The sequence below is a fragment of the Eubalaena glacialis genome, chromosome 6 (assembly GCF_028564815.1).
Source record: "Eubalaena glacialis isolate mEubGla1 chromosome 6, mEubGla1.1.hap2.+ XY, whole genome shotgun sequence".
In the NCBI taxonomy this organism is placed as follows: domain Eukaryota; kingdom Metazoa; phylum Chordata; class Mammalia; order Artiodactyla; family Balaenidae; genus Eubalaena; species Eubalaena glacialis.
This window is the reverse complement of record NC_083721.1, coordinates 8,993,274-9,019,144: the sequence shown is the minus strand read 5'-3', so window position 1 is coordinate 9,019,144 and position 25,871 is coordinate 8,993,274. Positions and strand designations below refer to the sequence as shown.

Genomic DNA, 25,871 nt, shown 5'->3' with positions numbered 1-25,871 from the left:
GGAGGTGGGGCCTGCAGCGCGCGGGAAGCGGCGCGCGCGCGCGGCGGCGGGAGCTGGCGGCCCCGGGGACTGACCGCGTCCCTGTAGGTAAGGCTTCCCCCGCGCTGGCTTCCGCGTCCCCGCGGTTTCCCGGCCGGACCTGGGGGGCGAGAGGCTCTCGCTGAGGGCCGGCCGCGAGGACCCGGGATAGCTCCCTAGAAGCGCGCGTCCGCGCGGCCGGTCCCTGTCCCGGCCCCGAGCGGCCTCTTCCCAGCCAAGTCCGGTCCCGGCTTCCCGGGCCCAGCGCCCCGTCCGGAGCGGCGAGAAGGGAGCTGCCTTCTCGCCTCCGGCCTCGGTCCGTTCCCCGGGCAGGCCCCTCCCCTGGGCGGCCTCCTCCCCCCAGAGAGCCCCTCCCCCGCGGCCCCGGCCCCTTCTCCCGGGTAGCCCCCTCCCACGCGGCCCACTCCCCCAGGCGGCCCGCCCCCGGCTCTCCGGGCTCGCCCGGCAGCCTCCGCTAAGCGGGGGCGGGCGCCCAGCCGGGCCCGACCCGGTGCCTTGATTTCCTCTGCCTGGGTATCCCATTTTGCTTTTCCGGAGGTAGCAGGAGGATAAACTGAACAGCCACGACTCAGCGAACCATTTTAGGTGAAACTTGCTGGGTGTTAACGTCAGAGGTCAGCAGTAACATCCTCTCCCAACGCAGCGTGCGTTTTTAACGGTTAGCAGAGTTCCTGGCTCCTACTAGCGCTCAGTACATCGTTCCTGCTATAATATTCACCTCATAACCGACGATTTTCAGCTTTCCTGTCTTTGGAGAAAGAACGGTCCCCGAGGAACGGTATTCTGACCCTTGAAGACTCAGGAGGATGAAAGTCATCACTTGTGAGATCGCCTGGCATAACAAGGAGCCAGTGTACAGCCTGGACTTCCAGCACGGAGCCGCCGGGAGGATCCACAGGCTGGCCTCCGCGGGGGTGGACACCGCTGTCAGGGTAAATGGGGCCGAGGCAGAAAGGCCCAGGGAAGCACTACTGAAGCAGCATTCTCCACTCTTCTATTTATAATGAGTGTCAACAGACACACACTACTTAGTTATCTAGCCCAGAGGGCTAAATTCTCAGGGCCTTGAGTCAACAACGAAAGCAAAGGAGAGCACCTTTCTTCCTGGGGTCCTGTTACCTAGAGTGATGTCACTGGATGCCCATTGCTGTAGAACCCTGAGCCAGTTTCCTCCTGGGAAACAGTTTGCACTAGAAAGAGGTGGGAGGCAATGGGACCGTAGGTTTATGTTTCAGATAGGAGTTCCTTCCTCTTACATTTCAAAAGAAAGACTAAATTTTCTTTCTGAAAATCAGCATAGTGGTGTTTTCGTCGGTACAGTATGGTGCGTGCTTGCTATACGTTTCTCTGAATGAATGTGTTCGTATCAGCAGATCTGGAAGGTAGAAAAAGGACCAGATGGAAAGGCCATTGTTGAATTTTTGTCCGATCTTGCTCGCCATACCAAAGCTGTCAATGTCGTGCGTTTTTCTCCAAATGGGGAACTTTTAGCATCAGGAGGGGATGGTGAGTATTGTACTTCAAGATTCTTCAGAAACCAGATACCCATGTGTCTCATATTGAAGAGTGAGATTTGAGCTAGACATACTTTGTTATTTTAGAGGTCGCTTGACCCTTCAATCTGTCATTTAGATAGTTTAGTAAAATAATGTTGTGGGGAGTGTGAAGGGGTGGAGGATGCAAAGCCTAAACTGAGAAGACCTGTTTGAAAACGGCCCGTTTCCCACTTGCTCCCACTGGGCTGACTGGAGACAAGTAGGTAGGTGCTTACCATTCTAAGTCCCAAGGCAACTGGCCTCGCCTTGTTTGGCTGTCAGTTGAGCATCTGTAAGTGATCACAGCCTGTTCCATGTCTCTGTGTAATTAACGAATTAATTGGCTTAGGGAGTATTGTCTAAACAGCCCTCTAAATTATGTTTCTTTGGTGGGAGTAGATTGATTCATATTTTCTGCTTGTGCTTATTTTTACTTGTTTATTTATTTTTTGCCTGCGCCACGCGGTATGCGGGATCTTAGTCCCCCGACCGGGGATTGAACCCGTGCTCCCTGCAGTGGAAGCGCGGAGTCCTAACCACTGGACCGCCAGGAAATTCCCTTTCTGCTTGTGCTTAAATGGCATAAAATGATAAAGAAGAAGTAAATCTTTTTATCATGCTCTAAAACTAACATAGTCTAGAAGTCAGAATAAAAAGAAAGAAGAAATCTCAGATGTTGTTTGCAGAAGGAGGAAAAGAAGCCTGGTTGAATTCAGTGCCCTGATGTCCAGTGTTTCCGTCGAGGGAGGGGTGGGGAGTGGCAGCAGCACGGGGGGCAGTGGGGAGGCTGGCGGGTCATCCTCTGTGAGGCCGCACAGGGCAGCCCAAGTCCTTTGGCCTCGAGGGCCCGGAAACCTGCCGTCAGTCAGTCAGCACTTGGAGAGTGCCGGTCCGTCAGGGCCAGTCTCATCTCAGCCAAGCTCCCGGGATTCCAGTGAATTTAGGGAGAGAACGTGTGTGTCCACACCACCGGCTCCTTCACTGTCCTCCTTCGGGCATTCCTCGAAGGGGAACCACGTCTTGGTCAGAAGGTTATGTGGTGAGCGTGGCGTCAGAACGTGGAGAGCTAGAGGACTCAGACAATTGATGACATCACGCTAAGGTATCTGACACGTCCATGGTGTTAACAGCTGACACGTGTACGGGCTTACCATGTGCCGGGCATCGTGTGGTAGGTGCTTTATGCACTTGCCTCATTTAATCCTCACGATAGCTGATGAGCTAGGCCCTGTTATCCTCCTCATTTTACGGGTGAGGAGACCGAGGCATCAAGATGGGAGGTGACTGGCCGTAGGTTACACAGCTAGGAATGATTTGCCAACCCTTGCGTTGGTGCCTCTGTTGTTGTTTCCCTATTCGGCCACTTACAGGTTATGCCTGTGGATTTGTTAATGTAGTCAGTTGCTTTGCAATAGTGTTTTGCCGGCCTGGGGACACTTCTGTTTAAGGTGACCTTGTATAGCTCTGATCTGGTATGAGTTTGATTTTGGAGTTTTTGTTCGGAAGGCAAACTTGCTTTTCCTGCCCGAATTCTTAGAAGTAAATCGTTGTGGCCATAGTGTCTATTGAACAACATAGATATTATTTAATACCCTAAAAATCCAGAAATGAAGGAGCCATGCTTTGTAAAGCGTGGCTTATCTTTAACTGACTCGCTCCACAGATGCTGTCATTCTGCTGTGGAAGGTGAATGACAACAAGGAACCAGAACAGATTGCTTTTCAGGACGAGGATGAGGCTCAGCTGAACAAGGAGAACTGGACTGTCGTAAAAACCCTGAGGTAACCTCGGGAGGGACCTGGGAGGGATTCATCTTTACGACCTGAATGCATTAAGCTGATGTGCATTTTGACTTTTATATCTCACTTAAAACTTTTACTTATGCAAGACAGTAATACGGGAATAGTTTAAAAGATAAAAATATGATTAAAATGGATTTTCTTAGTTTGTCTTATAAAATTTTCCGTAGTACACTTGAATCAATTTTAAAGATGCAAATATCCTTCAAGGTAGTAGTTTATAGCTATAGCTAATATAGCTCTAGTGGAAATTCCTAAAATCCCATTGTAATGTATGGTCCCTGAGTTTGCTTTTAAATTTTTGACAATTTTTCCTCTCCTTGAGACAAGAATTGCTTTTTCTCCTCTTTGGATTCTAGGGGCCACTTAGAAGATGTGTATGATATTTGCTGGGCAACCGATGGGAATTTAATGGCTTCTGCCTCTGTGGATAACACGGCCATCATATGGGATGTCAGTAAAGGTAGCTGATATGTTTTTGTTATTATCGGGGGAAGGACTGTTCTAAGTGTCTAAAAAGCCGAACCTTTAAAGGCTTCAGAAGAGTTTTTTTAGTGAACTGAAATAGGTGTTTGGCATGACGGGTTAGGGATTAACCCCATATGCCATGGACCCACTGCATTTTTAAGGGCCCAGTCAGAATGTATGAAGCTTAGCAGTGGTGTCATGAGTTGCTGGTGCCAAAGCAAGGTAGACCCCACACGCCTGGGGTTGCAGACATGAGGGGGGCGGCGGGGCGGGACTCGGCTGATCCCTGCCGCCCTGGAACTTAGGATCTCGGGAAGTTAGCAAGTCATAATCAGTGAGGCACTGCATGCTCGATGTTGGGGTAGGTGGGATCAGGTTTCCATTTCGGGACATCAAGGAAAGCCAAGGACACCTCACTGCTTTGAAAGAACCTGTTCACTAGTTGAGGGGACAATAAACATGTGAGAAGTTACCGTAGTACGAAAATAGCAGTGAAATGCCAAAAGCCAGTGGTGGCTGATGCCTGACCACTATTACCTCCTGCAGTCCTGTACTCAAGCTTGATGTCTTCTCCCAAACCCCTTCTTCTCTGCTTTATCTGCTGATTCTCCTGCAACCCAAGTGCCCAGGTCGGGAGTCAGGCAGCGGCATTGGCGTCCCCTGTGGTCTCAGCACTGCATCAGCCCAGTTTTCATGCACGCTGTAAAGGCCTCTGTTCTTAGTTCTGTGCGGTCCAGCTGAAGCGTCCTCTGTCTTGCCTCATTTCTGTCATGCTCTTTCTCATCAATCCCAGACGCTCGGCAATATGGAGGACCAGTGTCACTGTCTCCTTTTTCCCAAATCTGGCCGTGTGTTGGATAATTTCAGTGTCCGTGGACACTCCATCAGCACCCCCTGAAGCCAGTTGTAATGATCTTGAACACTGCCAGCAAGCTGGGCGCTCTTGCAGGTGCTGGAGGATGCGTGAATACAATGGCTACGTCCTAGTGGGGTGTCAGACGAATACACAAACGCATGATGTCAGGAAGTGATAGCGCGCTGAAGGGGTCTGGGAGTGATAGGGTGATCTGGGAAGGCTTCTCTGAGCTTGTGGAGTTTGAATGGAGACTGGAATGAAGCCGGGGAGCAAGCCGTGTGCATTATTTCATGGGAACAGCAGGTGCAGAGGCCCGGCGGCAGGAGCTGCTGCTTGTGTCCAAGGAACAGGAAATAGACGGAAGGCAGGAGCAGGAGGGAGGGAGGACCTGAGGCTGGAGCGTGGCGGGTCCAGGCCACAGGGGTCAGGTCTCAGATTGTAATCAAAGTGTGACCACATGCTACTGAAGGGTTTTAAGCAGTAGACTGATGTGATTTTACTTATTTTTTAAAAAATATTTATTCATTTATTTATGTATTTATTTTGGCTGCGCCATGCATGTGGGATCTAGTTCCCCGACCAGGGATCGAACCCGGTCCCCCTGCCTTGGGAGCGCAGAGTCTTAACCACTGGACCACCAGGGAAGTCCCCTACTTACGTTTTAAAAAGATGTCTTTGGATGGCATGTGGCAAACTCTCCTAGGACAACACAGTAGGTAGCAGGGGGTGGGGGGGAAGGAGTAGTTTTGAGGAGCGTGGAAATCAAGACCATATCCTAGGCCTCCGTCATTTTTTTTTTCTTAATGTGTAACGTGGGCAAAATTGTTTAAAGTCAGTACATTTTTTTTTTAATAAATTTATTTGTTTATTTATTTATTTATTATTTATTTTTGGCTGCTTTGGGTCTTCGTTGCTGTGTGCAGGCTCTCTCTAGTTGTGGTGAGCAGGGGCTACTCTTTGTTGTGGTGTGCAGGCTTCTCATCGTGGTGGCTTCTTTTGTTGCAGAGCACGGGCTCTAGGCGCACGGGCTTCAGTAGTTGTGGCACGAGGGCTTCAGTAGTTATGGCTCGTGGGCTCTAGAGCGCAGGCTCAGTAGTTGTGATGCATGGGCTTAGTTGCTCCGTGGCATGTGGGATCTTCCCGGACCAGGGCTCGAACCCGTGTCCCCTGCATTAGCAGGCAGATTCTTAACCACTGCGCCACCAGGGAAGCCCCTGTCAGTACGTTTTTATGTATGGAAGTTCACATGCTGTGATTCCTTCTCCTGCCCATCACCTTAGTTCCTCCAAAGTTTGAGTCATAATCTTCAAGGTGGCCCTTTAAAAAGAATGCCCACTTGATCCACACTTGTCCTGTCAGTCAGTCCACTGTTCTGTAGCTGGGCTTCTTTGAAGGCCTGTCACTTAAGTGCTCGGACAGTGACGTCTTAGCCAGGCGTCCTGCTCTCCTGCCAGAGCCGCCGCCTTCAGGCCCCTCAGCACCTCTGCTTCCTGCTCCTTTCCTTCCTAGAGCCCTCAGGTCCCCCAAGCCCTCTCGATTCCTGCTCTGTCGGCCCCTGTGACCTCTTATTTTCTCTATCCAGTTTGCTCCCCAAAGGGATCATTTACGTACATAGACCCTTTTCTTCCACCCGACGTACCAAGAAAACCCCAACCCAGGATCAGTGCTACAATACTGACAGTTTCCCGGTCCCGGGCTGAGCACAGCTGGTCACAAACCGGCCACCCTGCAGATTGGGCCGCTACAAATTCGTCCTCACCAGCCTCAGATGGGGTCCTGGGGTCCCAACCCCTTTTGCTTGCGAGTTTCGATCCCACTCCTGTTCTCCCCGGCAGCTCCCGCAAACCTCCGTAGGTCTCCTTAGCCTTCTTCTTCACCCCTGGCCACCTTAATCTCAGCAGACTCCCCTAACGGGCTTCAAGAAGGGGAGGGGGAAGGAAAGTTAGCCTGACATTTGTGCAGTGTGTTTTACACACGAAAGTCACTGGCAGGTCACTGGCGACTTTGGGGCCAGGGTGGGGCAGGCGAGGAGCGGGAGCCCATGGCAGATGATTGAGCGAGTGGGAGGTGAGGAGGTCGGGAGAGTGAGTGACGGGGTGTAGACCACTCCCCAGAGAAGAAGGTTTTTGGTTTTTGGTTTTTTTTTTTTTTGGCCTCATCATGCGGCATGTAGGATTTTAGTTCCCCAACCAGGGATCGAACCCACGCCCCTTGCAGTGGAAGTGCGGAGTCTTAACCACTGGACTGCCAGGGAAGTCCCTGGGTTTTGTTTTTTTAAGACTGGCCAAGGCTTCCTAACTCCCTCCTCTTTTTATCCGGGTAATCTCTGTGTGCTACTGGTTTTATCTTCTAAATGTTTCCCCCAAAGCCCTTTTCCCATCCCTAGTCACAGTGCTCTGGTTCAGGCCCTCATCTCTCACCTGGTCTGCTGTCACCTCCTAACTAGTGACACTTTCTGTGCTCTCTTCGACCCTCAGTTTCATCTTTATAATGCAGGTCACTTCCCAGCTCAGCGTTGCTCTGAGCCACACCATGAACCCCCAGAACCGTTTCCTTGCACATGAGGGTCTTGCACACACCAGCAGTCTCGGCTACTTGTCACTGCTCCAGAGGGCTAAACTGACTTTCACCCCGTGGATTTGCTCAGAATACCTTCTTCTCCCCTCATCGGCACCCTGTATCCTGCCTGACCTGGAGAACCGAACTCTGAGCTCACTCCTTCTCGACCTCACCCCCTGCTTTGTTAGCTGCCCTCTTCCTCTGCGTCGTGGCACAGTGCGCATACCTGGTGGTGGGTCTGTCCCCACCATGAGCTGTGAGCTCCCTGGGAGGAGGGGCCGTGTGAAGTCATCTTTGGTCCCCAGAGCCTGACATGGAGTTTGGTAGAGTCTCAGTTACCAACTGCTGAATTATGGAACGGCATAAAGGAACAACACTTAAACTGTAGTTTATACCATTTGTGCATTAGTGGGTTTTGGTAATGTGCGTGTTGTGTGCTTTATTCGTAGGACAAAAGATCTCAATTTTTAATGAACATAAAAGTTATGTACAAGGAGTAACCTGGGATCCTTTGGGTCAGTATGTTGCTACCCTGAGCTGTGACAGGTAAGTTAGTATTTGGCAACTTGTTTTCATCTCTGTTTGCTTGAAATTTTCTTCAGAGGTATTTTATTACAGCTTAACCAATGTAAACCACAGTCTGGCTTTGATTCTTTCATTCTTGGTTTCATATAAAGCATTTTGTTTTACTGCTATTCTTACAACATAATAAGAAATTGGCAACTAATTAGGACAAGAGCCTTACACGAAGTTAGTACTTAATAAATCTTTATTGAGTGGGTGAATGAATGCAGAAATAGCTTTGAATTAAATTTAAACTTCTTGGGCAACTTTTAAAGAAAAAGTCTTTTATAAATATGACTTAAGCAAGAAGAGATAACTAGTGGTAGGGTTGGATAGTTATTTCATTTTTTTGATTAGAGTTTACTGCTATAGTGATTTTAACAACTCCATTTAAATTAATATGAAAATAAGATATTTTGTCTTCTCTGAAAGGAGGTCTTGTTGCTGTGTTTACTGGTACATTTAAACACAATATATATTTTTAAAATTTATTTATTTATTTTTGGCTGTGTTGGGTCTCCGTTGTTGCACTTGGGCTTTCTCTAGTTGCGGTGAGCGGGGGCTGCTCTTCGTTGCGGTGCGCGGGCTTCTCATTGCGGTGACTTCTCTTGTCGCGGAGCACAGGCTCTAGACACGCGGGCTACAGTCGCTGTGGCTCATGGGCTCTAGAGCGCAGGCTCAGTAGTTGTGGTGCACGGGCTTAGTTGCTCTGCGACATGTGGGATCTTCCCGGACCAGGGCTCGAACCCACGTTCCCTGTATGGGCAGGCGGATTCTTAACCACTGTGCCACCAGGGAAGCCCTAAGCACAATAATTTAATTGTGTTCCTGCAACAAAAAATTAAAAAAAAAAAAAAACCCAGAGGTGCCAAGCATATCGCTCACCAGTCATAATGGTCCTTTATAATGTTTATCCAACTACTTTTAACTATAACAAACTGAATTTCAAATGGCCCTGGAATGAAAGCACTAAAGAAGTGTTTATTTTTCATAGAATCTCCTGTAACATTCCAAATGTCATTTATTTTCTGGTATACGTGGTTTTTTTTGTTTTTTTGTGTGGCCATGCCGAGTGGCTTGTGGGATCTTAGTTCCCTGACCAGGGATCGAACCTGTGCCCCCTGCAGTGGAAGCACAGAGTCCTAACCACTGGACCGCCAGGGAAGTCCCCTGGTATATGTGTTTTATTCAGGCAGTCAGGAGTGAAACAATTTGATTAGCTCAGGGAATAATATGAATTACCAACAACCAATTTACTTGCTGCTGTTTTCCTTACTCTTGCAAATCCCTGAGGGCAAGACCGTTCCACACAAAATAAACCTCACTGCAGTCATACAGATGGCTACCGAGCCAGATGCCCAGGACCTGAAAAATAGGGCCCGGCTTACAAGTTTATGTCCATTGACAAGTTGAAACATCCAATAAAGAATGAAATTATGACATATTTCCCCAGTTGGTTAGTGATATCCTTTTGGTTGTTAATATTTGCCTGTGTCATTCAGTTAAGCGTGAAAGTCATTGGTCAGTGGTTTTGCAGGCCAAAAGTTGTTGAAGCAATCTTCAGTTCTGGTAATAGATTGTTTCTCTGTGAAACATAATTCATTTACTAGAAGAGATAAATCAGACTTTTCTTCTTTATTTAGGATCCTGAGGGTGTACAGCACACAGAAGAAACGTGTGGCTTTTAATGTCTCAAAGATGCTATCTGGAGTAGGGGCTGAAGGAGAGGTACAAAATGTTTTGACATTCCATCTTAGCCGTACTGTAGTTGGGGCTTAGGAAGTCGTGAGCTCCTCCATTGCTTGTAGCTAAACCCCTGGTTTCCAGGACCCGACACCTGAACTGCAATATGACTTCCTCTTAGACCACCAAGTCTTAGCGTGGTGGTTTGGGCTGGCCTGTACGGAGGTGAGGACGTCTGGGGGCTAGGGGAGAGGTGATGGTGGAGGACGGTGTTTCCAACCCTGGCTGAACTATGGAGTCACCTGGGAAGCATGTAAAAATATGGGTGCCTGGGCCCGACCCCCAGAGCTGTAATTCACTTGGCTTGAGGCAGGTAGGGCCCCCGTGGTCTGAGGTGCAGTGAGGGTCAGGAACCACTGACTAGGAAGATCCCAGCACTAGGCAACAGGAAGGCAGGTGGATCCAGCAGCGGTGATACACCTTCTTGGCAGGTGGAGGGGGACTCTGGCCATCGGGCTGGTACTCAGGAATGGAAAGGATTTTGATTTTTTGAAAGAACTGGCAAATGAAGATAGCACTCTAATCCTAGTAGGTGAAAGGGAGCAAGTTGGTTACTATAACAAAGCAGATAAACAACAAGGTCCTACTGTGTAGCACAGGGAACTATATTCAGTATCTTGTGACAAGCCAGAAGGGAAAAGAATATGGAAAAGAATATATACATGTATAACTGAGTCACTTTGCTGTACAGTAGAAGTTAACACAGCATTGTAAATCAGCTATACTTCAATAAAATTAAAAACAAACAAATAACAACAACAACAACAAAAACCAAAGCAGAGATGAGGTGCAAATCCAGTCCTGGGACAGCACGTTAAGGCAGAGTGGGCTGTGAGCTGGCCGGCGCTGAGAGCTCACCTGTGTAGTTAGGAGAGTCATGGCTGGTTGAGGATTAAATGCATAATGTTCCTAAAGTGTCAGTGCATGGTAGCAAAAACTGTTCCATACAGGTGTTCAAGAAATGTTGTTTGAGAAGATGATAGGATTACTATTTTCTTTTTAAAAAGGGTTCATTCAGTTGGAGATTCTAAATACAAACACACAGATAACAAGCAAAGGGCTCCTAGTCACCTTCCTGCCTTTTCCCGGTCTCATTCCCCAGACAAACCACTGTTGACAATGTGGTGTGTGCTCTTACAGAGGGTTATTTGTATAATAATTATAGAACCACACAAACACGTAGACACACACACACACACACACACACACACACACACACACAGCTTTCCTTACCAAAAATGGGCGATCAGTTCATGAGTGATTGCCCTTGCAGACTTGCGTGATTATTTGATATGTAATTTATTTCAGTTTCACTTATTATTATGTCAGTAAGAAATGACAACATGTAAAGAAAAAAATAGGAATTGGTAAGCCTTTATTGTGAATGCGAAGGTTTGGAATAACGTTTAGACTCTGTGTGCCGCAGGCGAGAAGTTACCGGATGTTCCATGACGACAGCATGAAATCATTCTTTCGTAGACTTAGTTTCACTCCTGATGGATCTTTGCTCCTCACACCAGGTGTGTTTAACAAAGCGTTTGATTTAAGGGCGTGAGAGAGCAGCAGTGGTGGTGTCTGTGCTCCTGATTTTGTGATGCTTTATGCAGCTCAGGGAATTCTGATGAAAGCAGTGGTCCCCAACTTGTCCACACACTGAAACCTCCAGGGAGCTTCAAAAAGTGCTGGTACCTGGGTCCCACCCCCAGAGATTGTGTTTTAATTGGTTTGGAGTGTGTGGTCTGGGTTTTGGAATTTTAAAAAGATTTCCAGTGATTTTAATGTACAGACAAGTTTGGGAGCCACTAGACTAGAGTGATAAACATACTCCCGCAGGCAAATTCAACTTTAAAAAAATTTTAATGAATGCCTTTTCCCTAGACATGTATATGGAGGTCATCGTTCTAAAACTAATGATAAAGTGCCTTTATCATTTTTATTCTCAATAATGAAGCAGCCTGTTGTGACAGGGTCTAGGCACAGACAAGTCTGGTTGGAATAACTTGTGGGAGTGTAGTGGTCAAGTCTGACAGGTCAGCAGAATCAGCAAGGACACGTCAGGGTCATTGTCGGCAGGAGGGTGAGAGGTTGAGTCCAGCAGGATCGGCCAGGGCAGTGCTATTGCCAACATGGTCTCAGAGGAGACCGTCCCCTGCTCTCCATGGCTCAGATACCATCCTGAGTATGATACGATGACATGACCTAGGGCTGGGCCAAACGGGAGGGCACAGGTCAGGTTTGCCACTAAGTGTCCCCGCCAGGCTGGGCAGAGGAGACCCCAAGAGTGTGTGAAACATACACACGTGTGGGTTAGGCTGTAAAAGGACATTGGGGAACACGTGAGAATGACATTGGCCTGGGGGGGGGGTCCCAGGACCAAGAATAAGTAGTTGCTTAAGTATATTGAAAGTTGTTTACTAAACTCAGTAGCAGGTCCTTTCCTAAATGGCAGCTCCAAAAATATTTTCATTTAAAATTGGGTACCAGATGGGTATCTGCCGCCACCATTATTATTCTTGGTGGTGTTAATAAATGCAGGAAATGAAATTACAGAGATTGGAAGAGATAAAACTTTGTGATAGGATTGTGTTTCTAGAAAATCCAAGAGATTTAAAAAATACTATCAGAATAAAAAAAAGAATTTGATAAGGTGGCTAGATATTGTAAAATACATAAAATCTGTATCTGCTACAGTAGAATAAGTACTTAGAAATGTGAAAAGGATAATTGTTCCATTCATAACAGTGCAAACCCCAGAAGACATGGAAATGCATAGGAAGAAATTTAATAGGGCATAGAGCCTTTATGAAGAAGACTAGAAGGTCTTATTGATGGTTATAAAACAAGTTCTGAACAAATAGATTTCGTGTTCTAAAAATTAACATGATAATTGATTTCCAATTAGGATCCCATTTAAGGTTTTTCTTGTTGTTGGTTTGTTTCGGCTTTTTGGTTTTTTAATTAATTGGATGACATCTCGGATTTGTTTAGGAGAGTAAATGCAAAGAATAGTAAAAAAGTATGAAAGATAAGAATAATACTTGAGCAGGCATTTGCCTGTCTGAATGTCAGAGACTCTGTAGTGCTATTGTTATCAAATCAGTATGGTATTGGTATAGGAATAAACATATAGCTTAGTGGATCAGAACAGAGACTCCAGAAATAGATTCTGGGATAAAAGGGAATTTAATAGGTGACCTGAGTGGTATTTCAGTGGGAAGAATGGATTATTGAGTGAATGGTTCTGGAGTGTCCAGCTGTCTGGAAAAAAATTAAATTGGACTCTTAGCTTATATATAAACTGCAGGTGGGCTTCCTTGGTGGTGCAGTGGTTAAGAATCCACCTGCCAATGCAGGGGACACGGGTTTGAGCCCTGGTCTGGGAAGATCCCACGTGCCGCGGACCAACTAAGACTGTGCACCACAACTACTGAGCCTGCGCGCCACAACTACTGAGCCCGCATGCCACAACTACTGAAGCCCACACACCTAGAGCCCGTGCTCCACAACAAGAGAAGCCACTGCAACGAGAAGCCCGCGCACCACAGTGAAGAGTAGCCCCCGCTTGCCGCAACCAGAGAAAGCCCGCACGCAGGAACAAAGACCCAGTGCAGCCAAAAATAAATAAATAAATATATTTTTAAAATAAATAAATAAAATAAACTGCAGGTGAATTCAATACTTAAAAATGGTAAAAATGTAAAACTCTTGCAAGAAAATGTAGGAGGACATTCTAGGACTGGGGAAGACCAAACTAAGACCGGAAACCCAGAAGCTCTTAAATGATAGACCTACTTTGCTGTATTTGAATGTAGAGCTTTTGTATGGCACAAGATGCAGTAAGCAAAATCAGTAGTCATATGATGGGACTGGAAAATAATGGTTATGGTACAGAAAAGAGAGCGCTAACAGATATCATATACAATGGCTCTTCCAAATTGGCAAGAAGAACAAAAAGACAAAAGGAGAAAAACCCAAAAGAGAAAAACGAGAGAAAGGTACAAAAAGGCGGCTCATAGAAGAGCAAATCTATGTGCAAAATTGGCACACACGGGAGGTGTTCGGAAACCCGACAGTCAAGGCAACGCAAGTTAATGTGACATCAGTAGGTATCCCTTTATTCATTTCAGGCTGGAAAAAAATGAAAATATCTGTCGCTGATGGGCATGTGTATGGCTGTTGCTGGAGAGAGTGTGGATTGTTAGAGCCTTTTGGGAAGGCAGTCTGGTAACCGTTTAATGCATGTACTCTTCAGCCAATCCGTCCCTTGTCTGACATTCACTTCCTCAAGAAATGAAAACAGTACATAAGAGTATATGTCCAAGGATGTTTATTGCAGGCATGGCTTTTTTTTTTTAATGACAGTTTCTTTTTTTTAAATTAATTATTTTATTTATTTATTTTTGGCTGTGTTGGGTCTTCGTTGCTGCGCACAGGCTTCCCCTAGCTGTGGCGAGCGGAGGCTACTCTTCGCTGTGGTGCGCGGGCCTCTCATTGCGGTGGCCTCTCCTGTTGCGGAGCACAGGCTCTAGTAGTGCAGGCTTCAGTAGTTGTGGTGCATGGGCTCAGCAGCCGTGGCTCGCGGGCTCTAGAGCACAAGCTCAATAGTTGTGGCGCACGGGCTTAGTTGGTCCGCAGCATGTGGGATCTTCCTGGACCAGGGCTCAAACCCGTGTCCCCTGCATTGGCAGGAAGATTCCTAACTACTGCGCCACCAGGGAAGTCCAAGCATGGCTCTTAGTTGTAAAAAAACAAAAACAAAACAATACTTGTTAACAGAGAATGGGTGAATAAATTACGGTATTTTCAGACCAGTGCATAGTAGGTAGCTACTGAAGAAAGGATGCATTAGTGTCACGCAGGTTAACTGTCATGAGTAATTGACTGAGAAAAGCAAAATGAGCAAAAGTATAAATAATACCCCATTTTGTAAAATAGATTTAAAAAACCCACCATATGAATATACAAGCGATTGAGTTATAACTGGTTGGAACAATTATGTGAGCATGGAGGAAATATAGAATGACCTGATGGTTTGTTAAAATGGATTACTTGGGGATGGAAGGATGGGGTGAGATGGGAAGAGAGTAGAAAGACTACTGGCTGTGTCTGCTGCCCTCCCCAGCGGGTATGAAATGGTCACATGGAAGATTATATATGTGTGTGGGTGTCAGGAAATGTTAACGTAAAACAGGGAGATGTTCCCAAGAGTAACTGTGTGTGACGGTCATTCTCCAACAGGATCTGACCTGGTTTTGAGTACAGCCTGAGGTGAGTGTAGAAGGCTCTCAGATGTGGACTGCTCCCCAGGGCAAAGGCAGCTTCTGCAGGGGCTGGAGATGTCAGCAGAGGGCTGGTCTCCTGGCAGCCTTTGGGCTCCATCAGGCTGATGGGAAAAGGCCTGAGTCTCAGGTTTTGGGTGGCAACTGAGGTCAGAATCCAGGGGACAGAGAGCCGGGGGTCTGATCATAGCACTTCACTAGCAGGAATTGGCTGGATTCCCAGGCAAAGGTCTGCTGTGGTCAGGGCTCCCTGCTTTATGTTCTTCCCACCCAGGCCTGGGAGGGGCTCTGGGGCAGCTGAGCCCCTTGGGGAGGTGACAGGTGGGTAGAACTGGAGTAAAGGGCTGAGCCCAGGCAGGGACAGGGTGTTTGCATTTGTCCTCAGTCACAAAAACATTGTCCAGGTAATAATGTTCTGGGGAAAATCTTTTACAAACCAGAACTGATGCTCTTGTGTCTTTGCTGATGAACAGTTTAATAACACATGGCCTTGCCTTCCTCTACTGCTTCCCCAGCTGGATGTGTGGAATCCGGTGAAAACGTAACAAATACAACTTATGTTTTCTCCAGGAAAAATCTTAAAAGGTATGCAATTGAAGAAATCTTTGAAATGTTTACCCTTTCTTTTTGCTTTTGTTGAGTGACGGTGCCTTTTTGCAAAACCGCGATTCATCTTGCAGGCCTATCGCCCATCTTCCGTGTCCTGGGAAGGCGACGCTCGCTGTTCGCTGCTGCCCCGTCTACTTTGAGCTGAGGCCAGCGGTGGAAGCAGGTACCTTAGAGCCACAGGGGTGTGTCACGTTCTCTGAGGCAGGTCACCAGGGTGGGTGGGGAGAGGTGAGTTTGTGGGTTGGTTCAGTTTGGTCAGTCTTGAGAGCAAAGACTGAAGTTATCAAAATACGTGTCAGATTTTGCGTTGTCTAGAATACACTTTCTTTGCTGCAAGCAACTTTAAAGGACTAAAAATACTAGCTTTGATTCTCTACTGAAGCAGGTTGAATGTCATTTATTATTGATTTCCTATGCAGTGAAAATTATGGAAAATTATGGAAAAATTATATGAATTGGATTTTTGTTTAACTGTTTTTCCACCACTGGCTGCTTTTAAGATTTTTCTCTTTATCAGTGGCTTTCAGCAATCTGATTACGGTGTGCCTGCTGCCGTTTTCTTTATGTTTCTTGTGCTTGGGGTTCATTGAACTTCTTAGATTTACGAGTTTATAGTTTTCATCAAATTTGGAGAACTTCGCCAGTTATTTCTTCAGATACTTTTTCTGTCATCCCTCCTCTCTCTCCTCTTCTTCAGGGGCTCTAGCTACACATGTATTAGGCTGTTTGAAGTTACCCATGGCTTACTGATGCTCTGTTTACTTGTTTCTTTCCTCTCTGTGGATAGTTTCTACAGCTTGTTTTGAGTTCACTAATCTTCTTCCGTGTCACCTGCCCTTGGTGCCATCCAGTGTATTTTCTGTCTGTGACGGTGTAGTCTTCATCTCTAGAGTTCAACTTGGGTCTTCCTCACGTACCTCTGCTTTACACCTTCCCTCTTGCTTCTTGAACACGTGGAATACACTTGTTACAATAACTCTTTTAATGGCTTTGTGTACAAAGGATTGGTTTTGATTGATTTTTTCCTCCTCATTATGGGTCATATTTTTCTGCTTCTTGGAATGCCTGATAATTTTTTTTAATTAATTAATTAATTTATTTTTGGCTGCATTGGGTCTTCATTGCTGTGCGCGGGCTTTCTCTAGTTGCGTCGAGCGGGGGCTACTCTTCGTTGCTGTGCGCAGGCTTCTCATTGCGGTGGCTTCTCTTTTTGCGGAGCACGGGGTTTAGGCGCGTGGGCTTCAGTAGTTGTGGCTCGTGGGCTCTAGAGCGCAGGCTCAGTAGCTGTGGCGCACGGGCTTAGTTGCTCCACGGCATGTGGGATCTTCCCAGAACAGGGATCGAACCCGTGTCCCCTGCATTGGCAGGCGGATTCCTAACCACTGCGCCACCAGGGAAGTCCATCTGATAATTTTTTATTAGACATTGTGGATTTTACCTTAGTGGATGCCAGATATATTTTCATCCTTATAAATATCCTTGAGCTTTATTCTGGGATGCAGTGAGGTTGCTTGGAAACACTTTGCATCTTAGGGGTCTTGCTGTTAGGCTTTGTCAGGTGGGATCACAGGGGCATTTAGTCTAGGGCTAACCTCTCCACTACCGAGGCAGAGCCGCCTGGATGCTCTAATTGATGCCCATGAAGTGGGCGGTTTTCCACTCTGGCTGGTGGGAACATGTGCTGTTTCTAGCCTTGTGTGAGCTTCAGGGGTGGCTCTTTTTTTTTAAAATTAATTAACTAATTAATTTTATTGAAGTATAGTTTTTTTTTAAAATTAATTTATTTATTATTTATGGCTGTGTTGGGTCTTCGTTTCTGTGCGAGGGCTTTCTCTAGTTGTGGCAAGCGGGGGCCTCTCTTCATCGCGGTGCGCGGGCCTCTCCCTGTCGTGGCCTCTCTTGTTGAGGAGCACAGGCTCCAGACGCGCAGGCTCAGTAATTGTGGCTCACGGGCCTAGCTGCTCTGCGGCATGTGGGATCTTCCCAGACCAGGGCTTGAACCCGTGTCCCCTGCATTGGCAGGCAGATTCTCAACCACTGCGCCACCAGGGAAGCCCTGAAGTATAGTTGATTTACAATGTCATGTTAATTACTGCTGTACAGCAAAGTGATTCAGTTATACATATATACATTCTTTTTTTTATATTCTTTTCTGTTATGGTTTATCATAGGATATTGAATATAGTTCTCTGTGCTATACGTAGGACCTTGTTGTTTATCCATTCTATATATAAAAGCTTACATCTGCTAACTCCAGCCTCCCACTCCATCCCTCCCCGACCCCCTCCCCCTTGGCAACCACCAGTCCGTTCTCTATGTCCGTGATTCTGTATCTGTTTCACTGATAGGTTCATTTGTGTCAGATTTTAGATTCCACATATAAGTGATATCATATGGTATTTGTCTTTCTCTTTCTGGCTTCACTTAATATGATAATCTCTAGTTGCATCCATGTTGCTGCAAATGGTATTATTTTGTTCTTTTTTATGGTTGAGTAGTATTCCATTGTGTGTGTGTGTGTGTGTGTGTGTGTGTGTGTGTGTGTGTGTGGCACATCTTCTTTATCCATTCATCTGTCAGTGGACATGTAGGTTGTTTCCATGTCTTGGCTATTGTGAATAGTGCTGCTATGAACATAGGGGTGCATGCATCTTTTTGAATTATAGTTTTGTCCAGATATATGCCCAGGAGTGGGATCGCTGGATCATATGGTAGCTCTATTTTTAGTTTTTTGAGGAACCTCTGTATTGTTTTCCATAGTGGCTGTACCAACTTACATTCCCACCAACAGTGTAGGAGGGTTCCCTTTTCTCCACACCCTCTCCAGCATTTGTTATTTGTAAACTTTTTAATGATGGCCATTTTGACTGGTGTTATGTGGTACCTCATTGTAGTGTTGATTTGCATTTCTCTCATAATTAGAGATGTTGAGCATCTTTTCATGTGCCTATTGGCCGTTTGTATGTCTTCTCTGGAGAAATGTCTATTAGGTCTTCTGCCCATTTTTGGATAGGGTTGGTTGTTTTTTTGTTGTTGAGTTGTTATGAGCTGTTTATATATTTTGGAAATTAAGCCCTTGTTGGTCACATCATTTACAAGTATTTTCTCCCATTCTGTAGATAGTCTTTTCATTTTGCTTACGGTTTCCTTAGGGATGGCTCTTTCTTTCCCGTGGTTCTCACTCTGGCCCTGGCTAGTTTTCTCACGTGCGTGCACTGGTCAGCACTCAGCTGAAGACTCGAGGCCCCTGTAGCTCTGTCTCTGCTCCTCCACCCACGCGCTCCAGTCGCCTTGGCCTCCTGGCCTCCCAGCTCAGGGCGTCTGCCAGGCGCCGCCTGGGTTCTCTCCACCTTTGCTGGGCCTGGAAACTCCAGGCAGTAAGCGGAGGTGATCGTAGGGCTCACCTCTCTCGCTTCCTGTCTCGGAGGGATTGCTGTCCTTCATGGCCTAATGGACAGTGTCTTAAAAAAACCTGTTTCAGTATTTTGCCTGGTGTTTTAATTGTTTCAGGTGAAGGGTCAGTCAGGTCTCTGTTACTCCATGGCCGGATGCAGAAGCTGTTTTTAAGTTTCTAATCCTTTATGTGAATGACTATGATTAACTTGACAGCATTAAAACATCACTTCATGAAATGCTTCTACGTGACCCTGATTTTTCCTTATCAGGCAGTGAGCCCTCAGGGTGACTTGCCTCATTCACACAACTTTTTCTTCTCTTCTTTTTGAACCGCAGGTGCCCATGAGTGTTGAATCATAACACAGTGTCCTCATTGGTTCCTGCATGGTTCTCCTTGATTCTTATATTCCTATATAAAATAATACAAAAAACTGAATTCTTCCATAAAGCATTTGGTAAAATTACATCACTTACGTCCCTGGGGAGAGGGCTTTTGGGGGAAATTTGTTTTCTTTGGGAACTTCGCTTTTGCTTGTTTGACTTTCTCTGTTCCTGATTTCGCCCGTCACCAGAGCCAGGTGCGGAGCTGGTGAGCCTGCCGTACCGCTTGGTGTTTGCTGTGGCTTCTGAAGACTCTGTGCTTTTGTACGACACCCAGCAGCTGTTCCCGTTTGGTTACGTGTCTAACATACATTACCACACCCTGAGCGATATTTCCTGGTGAGTGGATGGGGGGCACAGCGTGCATTCCCCTGGAGTTGCCCCTCGGGTCAGGGAGCATTTCATCCTACAGTTGGCTTTTTTGGCCCTTATTTACCAGTTTTTTTTAAAGGAATCAACGTAAAAAGGAAAGCTGTTTCTAACTTGCTAAAATACTGCTTCCTGTTGTGACTGCAGTGGGTGTTGATTCCGTGCAGACTGTGTGTGGTTCATCTAATCCTCATAAACCAAGGGGAGGCCCGGGGTCCCTGGTGTTGTGGGGACTCGCCAGGCCCTCCGGGAGGAAGCCCACACACGCGGGCCCCTGCTGCGCAGACAAGGAGGGGCCCCAGAACTGTGCCCGTCCTGAGGGGTCACTTTGCCCTCGCCTTTCTGCCTGGGGTTCTCAGCACCCCTGGGCTCCCAGTTCTGTCTCCACTGTCTGCTCGGGCCCAGTTTGGGCCTGGCCACCTGCCATCTAGTTCTTGCTCTTTATCACTCTTTATCTTCTTTTCATCTTCTTTTTCTCTTGGAGGAAAAGAAAAAAGAAAAAAAAAAAGGTCATCTCACCTTTATTCTGGTGAATTTGATGGCGAAGCAGAGGTGGGTTGGGAGGTGAAAGGGCGTGAGGGAGGAGCCCACACAGATCCTTTCTCAGTCGTGTTTTTCCCTTGACGGCTTTGCCTTCAGACAAAGCTTGTGAGTTTGCTTGAACTTCCATTTCCTAACCAGTGATGAGGGCGCTAAGAGTGGCCTGTAGACTTTGGTAAAGCTTCTCGCTTTCTCTTCTGTTTCGGGAACGCAGGTCCAGCGACGGGGCCTTCCTGGCCATCTCCTCCACGGATGGTTACTGCTCCTTCGTGACGTTCGAGAAGGATGAGCTTGGAATTCGCTTGAAAGAGAAGCCAGTGCTGTGCGTGAGAACTCCCGATTCAGCGAAGAAAACCAAGAGTCAGACACACCCAGGGTCTTCGCCAGGACCCAGGCTGGGAGAGGGAACCCCCAGCAGCAGAGTCCGGGACCCCAGCAGCCCCTCTGCGACGCCCCCTCAGGCGAAACAGTCTCCGGCCCCCACGGCGGCCAAGGACACGCCTGTGACCGCTCCCGGTGCCAGAGGCTTCCTGGCAGGGCCCTCAGAGGAGAAGACCCTGCAGCCCGGCAGTCAGACTGCGAAAGCCCACCCATCCCGCAGGGTCACTGTGAACACACTGCAGGCCTGGAGCAAGTCAGCACCGCGGTGAGAGCTGTGATGGAAGCAGAAACTGCCTTGCCTTGTCAAAAGACAGGCTAAGCCGAAAGCCCCTCTGATAGGTGAAGTCCCACACAGCTGCCAGAGAGATGTTTCCAAACATCAGACCTGAGAGTGGCGCTTCCTTGCTTACACACTTCTGTTGGTTCCATTTCCTCCCTGTCGGGTGAGGTCCCGGCTCTTTGCCCGGCCCGTCACCGGCTCTGTGGCAGCCTGCCATCCAGCACGGCGACCCCTCGCTCTCCTTCGTCCCGCGCGCCTTACCCTCCAGCCCGACTCTGCACGCCCGGTCCCCGGGGCACACTCTGCCCTTGGAGGCCACTGCGCCTTTACCCGCTGGGGACGCCCTGGACACCTGCTCCCCTGGGTGACATTAGAGTCCTCCCAGAAGACCCATTTGGATGTCCCTTCAGCCCTTTTCTCTGTCACAACACGTCACATCCGATAGCAGGTGTTTGATTTATGCTTCTGTTTCCCTAGTTAGAGTACAAGCCCCCCAGGACAGGACGCGTGTCCCCGTTCTTTACCCGTGTTCTCCTGCCCAGACGGTAACAGGCACTTACAATAGGTAGGAAGTCAAAGGAGCATCTCCTTGAGGTGGTTTTGGCGTGTCCAGCAGACTGGCTCATGGGGAACGGTACCTCTGGTCTGCATAGCCTCCAGGGGACGCTGCTGTTGTTTTCTCCCCTGTTCATGCTCGTCTGGCCGGTGAACGTGCCCGAGCTCACGGCTGGCACTGCAGAGCGGACAGAACTGCCCAGCATGGCCCCCATCATCAGGCAGCAGCTGGCCTCCAGGCTTCCTTCCCTGGACGCCTCTGATCCTGCACACGGCCTTCTCCCCGCCCACCGCCCAACACCGGGAGGCGGCCTGGGGAAGGGGCGGGGGGGGGTGAGGGGAGCACTGCACACCTCCCACGCGCTCTGCCATGTTCACGCGACCTCATTGGCGGATCCATAATGTGGCTTAGGTGTAATGCTGGGCTCTTTCTGTATCTCTTTCTACAGACTAGCAATGTTTTTTTTTTAAATTAATTAATTTATTTTTGCCTGCGTTGGGTCTTCATTGCTGCGTGCAGGCTTTCTCTAGTTGTGGTGAGCGGGGGCTGCTCTTCGTTGCGGTGTGCGGGCTTCTCATTGCGGTGGCTTCTCTTGTTGCGGAGCACGGGCTCTAGGCGCGTGGGCTTCAGTAGATGTGGTACGCGGGCTCAGTAGTTGTGACTCGCAGGCTCTAGAGCGCAGGCTCAGTAGTTGTGGCGCACGGGCTTAGTTGCTTCGTGGCATGTGGGATCTTCCCAGACCAGGGCTCGAACCTGTGTCGATGGCATTGGCAGGCGGATTCTTAACCACTGTGCTACCACGGAAGTCCTTAGCAATGTTTTTTAAATTTATTTTTAGGTGGGGGAAGGGAGTGGGAAAGTGTTCTTTGAAATATTTTTGGTATTAAAGTTTTTCCCCTCTTAATTTCTTGCGAGCTTCTTGCAGTTATAATTTTTAAAAAAAATAGTTGTTGAGAATTAAGACTGGGGATTTTGAAAAAGAACCATCTATATTGGAGCTTTCCACACTGGAAGCCATGTCTTTTTTTTTTTTTTTTTTTTTTAAACATCTTTATTGAAGTATAATTGCTTTACAATGGTGTGTTAGCTTCTGCTTTATAACAAAGTGAATCAGTTATACATATATATATGTTCCCATATCTCTTCCCTCTTGCATCTCCCTCCCTCCCACCCTCCCTATCCCACCCCTCTAGGTGGTCACAAAGCACCGAGCTGATCTCCCTGTGCTATGCGGCTGCTTCCCACTAGCTATCTATTTTACGTTTGGTAGTGTGTATATGTCCATGCCACGCTCTCACCCTGTCCCATCTCACCCCTCCCCCTCCCCATATCCCCAAGTCCATTCTCTGGTAGGTCTGTGTCTTTATCCCATGTCTGATGGGCTTATGTAGCAAACATCTAGCAGAGTGTTTAGCATGTCATTGGTAGTTCACAAAACACGGGTTCTGAAACTTTTAGACGACTGGTTAAGGTTTAAGTTGACTATTATTTATGTGATGGTTTAACTTAATACATGATCCTTAGTTACTAAAGGGGGCACATTGACAGTATATTCAGTGCCTTGCATGATATGAGTTGAAAGTTTTAAATGTTTCCTTTGAAATTTGCTATTGTATACAAACCATTCCTATGACACTAATGGCCTTTTACTTCTTTTTTTAATCAAGGAGAATAAACTTAATACCCTTAAAGACAGATACTCCACCGAATTCTATACCAACCGGCGTAATTTCCAGCCCTTCCACAGAAGAAATTCAACCAGGTAAGTGATACTGTTACTGGTTTAGTATAATTAAAGATAGAATACCATCTCTTTGGAAATGAACACCACCTAACTTGAAGTCAGTTCTGAGAAAGCAAGGATGCATCTCACCAGGCCCGTCGTTTAAACCCACTGATAGCATGTGTATTCTCATCCGGGAGCCCACCCTCCCGCCAAGGTGCTCCCTGCCAGGCAGACGATGGGTTTGGGAGATGGTGTAGAGCCGGTTCTCAGCCTCGGCACTGTTGGCATCTGGGCAGGTCATTCCTCGCTGTGGGGCTGCGCTGTGGATGCAGGATGATTAGCAGCACCCCTGGATGCCGGTACCCATCCCCTGCCCCAACTTGTGATGCTCTAAAATGTCATCAGACACTGCCCACTGTCCCTCGGGAGGCACAGTCGCCCCGGGTTGAGAACCACTGGGGTAGATCATCCCCTTAGATCCATAGAGGACCTGGCCAGGCAGTTCAGTTCCTTGTCTGCGCATGAAATTTAGTTTGTAAACGTCAGCTCTTAACTTAAAGACATCTTCACTCACTTGTCCACCCCGTGTGTGTTCACATTTTAGAGATGCCTGGAGACCTTCAGGTCAGTCCCCCGGAGCTTAAGCGGCCCAGACTCAGTGAGCACAAAGAAGGTCCCCAGTGTCTGGACCCCTGATGAGACCTGTCATGTGCCTGAAGGCTGCTAGGTCTGGGGACCCCCGTGTGCCCAGAGAGGGGCGAGACCAAACACACCTGAGACCAGTGGAATCAGACGGAGCCTGACGGACACTAGAAAATGGATTTCTATAACAGAAGATACACATGGACCGATTTTCTCCAGAAATATGTTGGCTGTTGTATTTAGCACACATTTTTACCTCAGAGATGTGAACATTTTAATAGACTAAATTCTCTTTTTGATGAGTTTCTGAGACTGGAACAGTTCAATGTTACCTAGTGTGAAAATCAGTAAATCCCCCCCTGGGAATACTTGTGTGAAAGTATGGACACTTTATGGGTGGACTCCTTCCACAGCTAGAATTAATTAGAGGAGAAGGTGATTCGAGAAGGTTTATTCTGTTGAATTTTAGAGTGTTTGATTATTAGATCACCTTAGCTTTTAAATAGTTCATTAACTTTTGGAAGTTTGTTATGTTTGCTTTCTGATTTTAAAGGTGGTAATGCACATTCTAGAAAGTTAGTAAAGAGTGAAGTAGAAAAAACGGGTTGGAGGTGGAAATCACCCATCTCACCACCAGAGGGAACCCTTGTTACTGTTTTGGCATAGTTCCTTAAAATTTCTATGTTTTTATTAATGTTATTTTATTTTGGAGAGGGGGGAGAGTTGAGATTTTACTTTAGATACAGTTTGGTATCCAAATAGGTTAACTTCTTAGACTGATTTTTCAAAGCAAAAAAAGTACCTTAGCAGTCTGTGCCTCTGCTCTCGGTCCTTGGGATGCTGGCCTGGTCCTTTCCCTCTTGGGAGCAGACTGGACTCATGGGCTGAGACGTATGACGTGCTGTCGCTGCAGGAGGCCTCCCACGTTTGGAGTCTCCTCTTAGCGCAGGAGACTCTGGTGATGTGACCAACAGGTGGTGATGGGTGGAGCCCTAGAAGCTGGTGCGGCTGCTTCACGTTGAGGAGTTTACAGATGATTTCGTGGCCCTCGATGCTGTCCCTCTGGCACGATGAACTCGGTGAGTCCCGCAGGTGAGGCTACACCCAGGACCCCTTCCCTGTCTGAACCAAATCAGAGGGCAAGTTCAGGACCCGCAGGTCCAGGCTCTGGCAGGGAGCTGCTGAGGATGGAAGAACACACTCTTGTCAGCTCAGGTCAGCAGCAAAGAAGAGAGCTGGAAAGAAGCGTCACCTTGTTGCTAATCCACAACCCAGTTAACCAGAAAAAGACTCTGCCTCTCTCTACATGGGAAAGTGGCAAGTGGGATGATTTACCACGTGGAGAGCTGGCAGGTGAATCCATGCAGAGTTGTAATAATGCAGGTGTGGGTCACGTTCAACATGAAGACATTTAAAAATGTCAAATAGCAGCTGTTTTGACCAGTGGTTCTCAACCTTGAAGTCACCCAAAGACCTGCCAGACATCAACACCCAGGTCCTGCCCTCCTTGGTCTGGGGCACGGTCTGAGCGTCAGGATTCTTTAAGGCTCCTCTGGTGATTTGATGCGCAGCCAAGATCGGGAAATCGTGAGAGGAAAGCTTTCCCCAGAGATGGTCTCTGCTGGTTAAATGCATTTGCACCAAAAGCTCTTTCTGGCTTCCTCTCTGGTTCATCACTGATTGACAGCAAAGCTTCTCTCCCCGGGCTGCCAAACTGAAAGGATAATGTGTGAGATGCTGTCAGCCCTTCAGAGGAAAAAGGTCTTTTTCCATCGCCTGTGGCTGGAGCGCAGTGTGCTTTGCAGGGGTTGATCCCCGTGCCAACAGGAGTCGTCATGGGTCCCTTGTCTCTGTGAACCGGCCGGCTCCCAGGCCACCCCCAGTGGAGGGGCGACGGGAATGGGTGGGAGGGGGCCGGCGCCCCTTCAGCGGAAGTGCACGTCGATAGGCGCCATTGCCTGTTTGTCAGCTGTCTCCTTGACGGTAAATTACAGACTCGGCAATAAAAGCCCAGGCGGTGTCACCTCAGGGTCCTCGTCTAAAGCCACCTGCTTCCGTCTGGGTAGTGACTGGGGAAGGGAGGCCTTCTGCGACAGGACCCTCGCCCGCTGGGTGGGCAGTATGCCCGCTGAGGGCCATCCTGCATCTG

The 25,871-nt window shown here is 47.7% G+C and overlaps 1 protein-coding gene across 2 annotated transcripts; it reads left to right on the top strand.

Moving 5' to 3' along the window:
* Positions 1–25,871, top strand: CHAF1B (chromatin assembly factor 1 subunit B). 2 transcript variants are annotated; one of them, XM_061193949.1, is made up of 14 exons: positions 1–87; positions 779–971; positions 1,413–1,545; positions 3,238–3,355; positions 3,733–3,836; positions 7,706–7,802; positions 9,464–9,548; positions 10,990–11,083; positions 15,358–15,427; positions 15,523–15,614; positions 19,420–19,567; positions 20,352–20,783; positions 23,022–23,116; positions 23,685–25,871. In XM_061193949.1, exons 2-14 carry the CDS (start codon positions 846–848, stop codon positions 23,774–23,776), a joined length of 1,686 nt encoding a protein of 561 aa, XP_061049932.1. In that variant the 5' UTR covers positions 1–87; positions 779–845; the 3' UTR covers positions 23,777–25,871. The 2 variants fall into 2 exon arrangements, with proteins under 2 accessions (XP_061049932.1, XP_061049931.1); XM_061193948.1 differs by lacking the exon at positions 1–87 and adding an exon at positions 465–697.